This window comes from Triticum aestivum, chromosome 2D (assembly GCF_018294505.1).
Source record: "Triticum aestivum cultivar Chinese Spring chromosome 2D, IWGSC CS RefSeq v2.1, whole genome shotgun sequence".
Taxonomy (NCBI): Eukaryota; Viridiplantae; Streptophyta; class Magnoliopsida; order Poales; family Poaceae; genus Triticum; species Triticum aestivum.
Window position 1 is genome coordinate 190,198,758 of NC_057799.1, and position 9,503 is coordinate 190,208,260.

A 9,503-nucleotide genomic window follows, 5' to 3' on the forward strand; every position below is an offset into this window, starting at 1 on the left:
ATGCTTTTTTGCCTGCAAATTCTTTTGTAATTGCATACTCCCTCTGTTAGTACAAAGTTGGGTCGTCTATTTTGGAACGGAGGGAGTACATCTTAAGAAAACCTGCCTGTTTAAGGCCAGAACAAAAAACTGCTTTTAGGTCCAATCAAACTTGCCTGCAATCTGCATGAAACTTGCTTCTCTTCTGTGTGATTTTTAACCTAAAGAAATCATGCGTACACTAAACACGCCTTTTCATGAACGATCGTTGTGGGATGCAAAGATACTAATTTGGAATCAAATTTGTGAAAATATAACGTTGCAGAATGGAATTTATGAAGCACTCGAAGTCCAGTTAAATAATCAGTTTCGTGATAGCTTAACAGCACGTTCTTCAATCATTCCAGCCTGCATCGCCCAGAAAGGGGGATGGATCATTCGTACAGCACGACAAGAAATACCAAATTTACTAAACCACGATGTAATCACATACTAAAAACCTATAACGTTTACATACTAGGAACCTATCACTATGGATCGAGTATTTGACAAAAAAACTACCACATTAGAGGTTACCGTCCCACAGAACTACCACTTTCAAAAAAATGACTGATAACTACCAAAAATTTCTAATTTTATGACTAAAAACTACCACTTTTGAAAAAAAGCCAGTTTAGACGATTTAAACACGTTTATGACATGCGGGGCCCACCCGTCAGAGCTGATGTGGCGGCAAAGTCAACTCCGTTTATTTTGACCGTTACGTTGACTGTTATTACAAGTGGGGCCCACCTGTCAGCATCAATCTTCTTCTTCCTCCTCTTCCTCTCTCACTTTGGCATTTCGTTGAACACTTGCTGTGCACCCGGGCTTGAGCTCCGAACTCCTCCATGACGACGCCCCGGCGCAGCACCTCCCTGGCGTTGGTTGGGGACTGGAACGGCGGCGCAACCACGGCGGCTGGAACTATGGAAGCGGCCGCCGAAGCTGACGGAATTTCCTCCGAGGCCGTCGGCGCCACCATCGGACGCAGCTCCTCGACGACGGCCTCCTTGAGGATCTTGTGCTCAAGCAACTCGGTGCGCAGGCGGGACTCACGCTCCTGCAGCTCCTCGACAAGGCGCGCAAGCTTGGCGGCGCCCGGCGCCGTGGCCGCGCACGCCGGCTACACCTGCACGGAGTACGGGAGGTGGGCGACGAGGAGCCCCAGGAGCTCATGTGGGAGCTCGGACCAAGGCAAAGCCTCCTCCAGCTCCTCGACGAGTCGCACGAGTTTGGCAGCGTCCGGCACCGTCGTGCGGGCCGGCTGCACCTGCACGGAGGAGCAGGAGGCGGGCGACGAAGCGCCCCAGGAGCTCATGTGGGAGCTCAAACCAAGGCGAGTATTAGCTAGGTTGGTTCGTGCATGCCGGTGGCGGTTGTCGCCGACAGAGGTGACCTCGTCGGAGTGACGGGAGGGAGAAAGGTGGTCGCCGGAGTGGTTGGGCAGCTCAGGCTCTCCCTTTCCAGACAGGATCGAGGCATGAGGAGAGGTGAGCACCGGCAGTGAAGGACGATGGAGGTAGCTCGCAGGTGCACAAGGTGTTTGAGGAAATGACACAAGAGAGAAAGGAGCAAGAGGAAGAGTGATGCTAACAGGTGGGTTCCACTTGTAATAACAGTCAACGTAAGTAAACATAATTGACTTTGCCACCACATCAGCCCTAATGGGTGGGTCTTGCATGTCATAAACGTGTTTAAATAACAGATCATTTTTCAAAAGTGGTAGTTTTTAGTCATAAAATTAAAAAATGATAGTTATAGGTCACTTTTTTGAAAGTGATAGTTCTATGAGACAGTAACCCCTAATGTGATAGTTTTTTATTAAATACTCCTATGGATCCTTCAGGCAAAACAAATAACAGGTACAATTAGAACAAGGAGCGACAAAATTGGTAATAAGCTTAAAGTTGAGTTCCTTTCAATTTCTTCAACCATGGAAACCGGATAAGATCAAGCAGCCTTACATCTGAGTTTAAACACCCGAAAATTTGTTTGCCATATTCACAGCCATGGGATGAAAGCAACTAATCCGACCACCAACTAGAAATTCTCCTAATACCAAGCCATCCAGGACTCTCCTGAAAACGAAGACACTAAATCCTACGAAACAAGAAACTCGTCTTTGTGATGCAAATGTATTCCAAGGTGCGGGCGGTGGCAGCGAGGGAAAGGTCAGGGCCTCAGTTGTCGTCGTCATCGACGGTGGACGCCTTGGAGGAAGAGGCCTTCTTGGGGAGGAGGTGCTGGTGGATGTTGGGCATCACACCGCCGCTGGCGATGGTGGCGCCGCCGAGCAACTTGGTCAGCTCCTCGTCATTGCGCACGGCGAGCTGGATGTGGCGGGGCACGATACGTGTCTTCTTGTTGTCCCTGGCGGCGTTTCCGGCCAGCTCCAGGACCTGGATCAAAGGGGAAGGACGACCAGATTAGAACAAGCAGCAACCAATGCAATGGATACATAGGAAAGCACATCGATTCCGCACCCAAGAAACCTTATCTTGACGAATTTGGACAAAAAATTACTTGGATTTCGACGCATTGCTATTAACATACGGCACGGTTCTAAACAGATCTAAGAATAGCCCGATTTGTCGGATCCCGCGACGGAACCGGATCAAGGAATAGAATACCGCGAGAACAGGGGCAAGGATGAGATCTGCGAGAAACGCACCTCAGCGGCGAGGTACTCAAGGACGGCGGCGAGGTAGACGGGGGCGCCGGCTCCGACGCGCTCGGCGTACTTGCCGGCCTTGAGGAACCTGGCGATCCTTCCCACGGGGAACTGCAGCCCAGCCTTGGAGCTCCTTGACGTCGCCTTCTTGGCCGCGCCGGCGCCGATTGCCTTCCCACGACCGGCCATCTCAGCAACCGAGGAGGAGGGGAACGACCGGAGCCGCAACTGGGAGGCGGAACGCGCGAGGGGACAGGAGGCGGTGGAGGCGAGAGAGACGCAGGTGGGAGGTTTCGCTCAGCGCGGGGGAGAATATATAGGAGGGTGGGGACGGGGCGACAGCCAATGGGCGGCGATCACGCGGATCGCTGGTTTGGGCCGTCGGATGCGCGAGATTGGACGGTGGATGCGAGGGCCGGAGCCGCGAGGGTTCGGATCCGGAAGCGGCGGGAGGGCGGGGGCATATGGGGCGGGGAAGGTTTTCGTTTTGGACTTTCCGCGGGAGTCCAGGTCTCTATGGGAATCGACGGAGTGGTCACGTGTTTTAATTTTCTATATGGCCCACTTGTCGGTGTTATTTCTTCTCCAGTAAAGATGCGTGCTTGGTCCACCAATAATGTAACTTTGCCTTAAAAAAACAATAATGTAACTCCTGACCTATGGAGTAGGAGTGTGTACTTTTGTAACCACATGCATATGTCTGTGTATTAATGCTACGGAATGGACAATAAGACCTTTTTTTTCAAGATAATGCACAATGAAACCTCAAAACCTCGACATCTTTAAATTGCCGAGGTTTCATTAAGCAGGGCAAGGGCTACTACAAGTCCAGCTTATTCAAACAAAATGCTATGGAGTAGAAGTATGAAGATTTAACACGAAACTCAAGTTTATACCTAGTTTTACCTTTGTCGATTTTTTAATCTTCAGAGTTGTGTTTAATTATTTTCATAAGACCTCATTTGAATTTAATAGTTTTATTCGTAAAATAACCTGTATAAAAAGAATCAAGCATGGATCGATCATTATGAGAAAACCGAGTATAAAAATTATGTATGATAATTTCTCTTGAGAGCTTATGATTGGGCATTTGTACATCATGTACTTAAGCCTCCCACAAGCTTGAAACATATTTTTTCTTCATGAGGCCAAAAATTATACATACTAGCAAGATGCCCGTGCATTGCACGAACATCAAGATGCATTTTTTTTACAAAACATCTGTCGTGATTGACCTATGCGGGAGTAATTTCATGTGTAAAAACTAATGATATCTCAAGAAAGAGGAGAGATAAGGTAGGGACGAGTGGGGCGTGGTGGTGATTGGTGGTCGGACTGAGCAGAGGCGTGGGGATGGACGACGCCGGCAGCGGCCACCATGCCAGATTGTTCCAGAGGCTTCCTTTTTTAATTGCTCAACAATGAGGTTATGGGAGATAAAGATGAACGAGGGAAGGCCTTATCTACAAATGTGGAGAGAGGTGCAGGTATCTTTTTGCAAAATTGCCATAGTTTGTTTTCTATCCGTCAGATATAGATCGGACGGTCTATATTGCAAGATGGCAGGCACACCATCATCACCAACTCGGTTTTTATAAGAGGGGAGATAATTCCGGTCACGATGAAACAATTCATAGGATAAAACTTCTGGTGAAATTTCAATTTCAATCGGTTTCAATCGCATGTTCAAGGATATACCATGTCAATGTCTTTACCTCCGAAGATAAAGGGAAAATCTTTTTCATAACTCCATCGTTGAATAAACCTGCAAACTTAAACAATCCACAAATTTCATCCACGTAGATTAAGTGCATGTCGGGATGTATTGTTCCATCTCCTACATAAAAATTAGCTAGCCGTTTCTCTATTATACCCGAAAGAATCTAATAATAAATATTTTCAGTATGTGCAGTAGGTTGAGGGGCAACTCTTTGTGCCTCCGGTCGAGGTGAAGATTTGCCACTATAATTTTGGGGTTATGCATTAGAGACAATTACATTCACTTTAATTAGGGCACCATCTAAATCCATTGAGACGACACCGTATGAAATATGGTTTGGCAATAAACCTATGTTGACGTTTCTTAAAGTTTTGGGATGCGATACTTATGCGTGATAAGCTCAAATCCAAAGAGGAGAAGTGCATCTTCATAGAATACCTTATATCACAAATCTGAAGGCAAATCTTTGTTGTCAAGAATTGATCCTTTTACAGAGAAAAAGTTTTCTCTCGAAAGAAGTGAGTGAGAGAAAGATAGAATTTGATGAGGTTATCGAACCTTCACTTGAATCTGAAAGTAGCGCATCGCATAAAGGTGTTCCTATGATGCGTACACCAACTGAAGAGGAATCTAAAGATGATGATCATGAAACTTCGGATCGAGTCAGTACCGAACCTCATAGGTCGATAAGGACACGTACTGCCCTGAGTGGTACGGTAATCCTGTCATGATGTTATACAATGATGAGCCTACAAACTATGAGGAAGCGATGATGGGCCCGGATTCCGACAAATGGCTAGAGGCCATGAAATCCGAGATAGGATCCATGTATGAGAACCAAGTGTGGACTTTGATAGACTTACCTGATGACCGATAGGCCATCGAGAACAAATGAATCTTTAAGAAGAAGACAGACGCTGATGGTAATGTCACTGTCTATAAAGCTTGACTCACCGCAAAGGGTTTTCGACAAGTTCAAGGAGTTGACTACGATGAGACTTTCTCACCCGTACCGATGGTTAAGTCTCTTAGAATTATGTTAGCAATTGCTGCATTTTTTATTAATGAAATCTCGCGGATGGATGTGAAAACCGCTTTCCTTAAGGAAAAGTTGTATATGATGCAACCCAAAGGTTTTGTGGATCCTAAGGATGCTAAAAAGGTATGCAAGCTCCAGCGATCCATCTATGGACTGGTGCAAGCATCTCGGAGTTGGAATATACGCTTTGATGAGGTGATCAAAGTTTTTGGGTTTATACGAAGTTTATGAAGAAACTTGTATTTACAAGGAAGTGAGTGGGAGCTCTATAGCATTTCCGATAAGTATGTGTGGATAACATATTGTTGATGTTGGGGAATGTTGCATGGGAAACAAAAAACTTCCTACGCTCACCAAGATAAATCTAGGAGATGAACATCTATGAGAGGAGAGATTGGATCTACATACCCTTGTAGATCACTAAGCCAAAGTGGTAAGAAATACGTGTGATGTAGTCGAACGTCTTTGCGATCCAATCACGATCCGTCCATGAACTCCCGATCAAGTGCCGAACGGACGGCACCTCCGCGTTCAACACACGTACGTCTTGATGACGCCTTCACCTCCTCGATCCAGCGAGCGATGGTGAAGTGGTAGCCCGAGTTCTCCGGTAGCACGACGGCGTAGCGACGGTGATGGTGGAGCAATCTCAGCAGGGCTTCACCAAGCCTAGAGGAGAAGGAGAGGAGCTACGAGGGAGAGGAAGGGCAGCACCGTGGCATCATGGGTGCGGCTGCCCTCCCTCTCCACCTCTATATATAGGGGGAGGAGGGTGGGCGCCCTAGGGTTTCCCCTAGGGGGCGGGGGCCACCACAGATGGGGCATCCCTAGGGAAACCATAGTAGGGTGGCTTGGCCCCCAAGCCAAGTGGGGCGCCGGCCTAGGTGGGCTCCCGCACCCCTTGGTCGAGTGGGATGGGGTTTTGGTGGCGCCCATCCCCTTGTGAGCTGGTGTGTCCCCCTTTCCCTTGGCCCATGAGCCCCCCAACACTTGCCAATCCCCTCGAAACGCTTTTCGGTCCTCCGACGAAACCCGGTACCTTCCAAAACACTTCCGAAATCCGGATCCCTTCATCCTATATATCAATCTTCACCTTCGAGCCATTCCGGAGTTCCTCGTCATGTCCAGGATCTCATCCAGGACTCCGAAAAACCTTCGGACACCAACACAATAACTCAACTATACTTAGATCATTACCAAACGTTAAGTGTGTAGACCCTGCGGGTTCGAGAACTATGCAGACATGACCGAGACACCTCTATGGTCAATAGCCAATAGCGGGACCTAGATGTCCATATTGGTTCCTACATATTCTACAAAGATCTTTATAGGTCGAACCTCGATGCCAAGGATTCAGCTAATCCTGTATGCAGTTCCCTTTGTCCATCGGTATGTTACTTGCCCGAGATTCGATCGTCGGTATCTCCATACCTAGTTCAATCTCGGTATCGACAAGTCTCTCTACTCATTCCATAATACAAGATCATGTGGCCAACTCTTTAGTCACATTACTTGCAAGCTCATTGTCATGTTGTATTACCGAGTGGGCCCTGAGATAACTCTCCATCATACGAAGTGACAAATCCCAGTCTTGATCCATGCCAACTCAACAGACGCCCTCGGATATACCCGTAGAGCACCTTTATAGTCACCCAGTTACGTTGCGACGTTTGATACACACAAGGTACTCCTCCAGTGTCAGTGAGTTGCATGATATCATGGTCATGGGAACAAATACTTGACATGCAAAAAACTATAGCAATAAACTTGATATGATCAAATGCTATGCTCATAGTTTGGGTCTTGTGCATCACATAATTCTCCTAATGATGTGATCCCATTATCAAATGACAACTCATGTCTATGGCTAGGAAACCATAGCCATCTTTGATCAATGAGCTAGTCCGGTAGAGGCTCACTAGGGACATGTTGTCTACGTATCCACACATGTATCTGAGTTTCCAGTGAGTACAATTATAGCATGGATAATAAACGATTATCATGAACAAGGAGATATAGTAATACCACTTTATTATTGCCTCTAGGGTATATTTACAATAGTCTACCACTTGTACTAGAGTCAATAGTCTAGTATTACATGGTAATGATTCTAACACCCACAGTTTGGTGTTGATCATGTTTTGCCCGTGGAAGAGGTTTAGTCAACGGATCTGCAACATTCAGATCCGTATGCACTTTGCAAATTTTTATGTCCTCCTCTTTGACCGCATCGCGGATGAAATTGAAGCGTCACTTTATGTGTCTGGTCCTCTTGTGAAACCTTGGTTCCTTGGCCAGATCAATGGCACCACTGTTGTCACAGAATAGAGTCATTGGGTCTAGTGCATTGGGCACAACTCCAAGATCTGTCATGAACTGCTTCATCCACACACCTTCCTTCACTGCCTCGAGGCAGCTATCCACTCCGCTTCGCATGTGATACGTCTCCAACGTATCTATAATTTTTTATTCTTCCATGCTATTATATTATCTGTTTTGGATGTTTAATAGGCTTTAATATACCTTTTTATATTATTTTTGGGACTAACCTATTAACCAAAGGCCCAGTGCAAATTGTTGTTTTTTTTTGCCTATTTCAGTGTTTCGCAGAAAAGGAATATCAAACAGAATCCAAACGGAATGAAACCTTCGCGAGGATCGTTTTTGGAACAAATGCAATCCAGGAGACTTGGAGTGGACGTCAAGGAAGCAGCGAGGAAGCCATGAGGCAGGAGGGCGCGCCCCCCACCCTCGTGGGCCCCTCGCAGCTCCACCGACCTACTTCTTTCGCCTATATATACTCTTATACCCTGAAACCTTCCGGGAGAGCCGAAACACTTTTTCCACCGCCGCAACCTTCTGTACCCGTGAGATCCCATCTTGGGGCCTTTTCCGGCGCTTCGCCGGATGGGGATTCGATCACGGAGGGCTTCTACATCAACACCATGGCCTCTCCGATGATGTGTGAGTAGTTTACCACAGACCTTCGGGTTCATAGTTATTAGCTAGATGGCTTCTTCTCTCTCTTTGGATCTCAATACAAAGTTCCCTCGATTCTCTTGGAGATCTATTTGATGTAACTCTTTTTGCGGTGTGTTTGCCGAGATCCGATGAATTGTGGGTTTATGAACTTGATTATCTATGAATATTATTTGATTCTTCTCTGAATTCTTATATGCATGATTTGATATCTTTGCAAGTCTCTTCGAATTATCGGTTTAGTTTGGCCTACTAGATTGATCTTTCTTGCAATGGGAGAAGTGCTTAGCTTTGGGTTCAATCTTGCGGTGTCCTTTCCCAGTGACAGCAGGGCAACAAGGCACGTATTGTATTGTTGCCATCGAGGATAAAAAGATGGGGCATATTGCTTGAGTTTATCCCTCTACATCATGTCATCTTGCATAATGCGTTACTCCATTCTTATGAACTTAATACTCTAGATGCATGTTGGATAACGGTCGATGTGTGGAGTAATAGTAGTAGATGCAGAATTGTTTCGGTCTACTTGACACGGACGTGATGCCTATATTCATGATCATTTCCTTAGATATCATCATAACTATGTGCTTTTCTATCAATTGCTTGGCAGTAATTTGTTCACCCACCGTAATACATGCTATCTTGAGAGAAGCCACTAGTGAAACCCCCGGGTCTATTTTCCATCATATTAATCTCCCGTCAACTAGCAATTTCTGTCGCCATTTATTTTGCAATCTTTACTTTTCAATCTATACAACAAAAATACCAAAAATATTTATCTTATTATCTTTATCAGATCTCACTTTTGCAAGTGGCCGTGAAGGGATTGACAACCCCTTTATCGCGTTGGTTGCAAGGTTCTTAATTGTTTGTGCAGGTATTAGGGATTTGCGTGTAGTCTCCTACTGGATTGATACCTTGGTTCTCAAAAACTAAGGGAAATACTTACGCTACTTTGCTGCATCACCCTTTCCTCTTCAAGGGAAAACCAACACATGCTCAAGAGGTAGCAAGAAGGATTTCTGGCGCCGTTGCCGGGCAGATCTATGCACAACTCAAGACATAACAAGTAC

General features: G+C 46.1%; 1 protein-coding gene across 1 annotated transcript; it reads right to left on the minus strand.

Moving 5' to 3' along the window:
• Positions 1 to 1,917: 1,917 nt before the first annotated feature.
• Positions 1,918 to 2,987, minus strand: LOC123052488 (histone H2A.4-like). Its single transcript, XM_044475679.1, has 2 exons — positions 2,693 to 2,987; positions 1,918 to 2,420 (listed from the first exon to the last, which is right to left on the minus strand). Exons 1-2 carry the CDS (start codon positions 2,879 to 2,881, stop codon positions 2,202 to 2,204), a joined length of 408 nt encoding a protein of 135 aa, XP_044331614.1. The 5' UTR covers positions 2,882 to 2,987; the 3' UTR covers positions 1,918 to 2,201.
• Between the last annotated feature and the right edge of the window lie 6,516 nt (positions 2,988 to 9,503).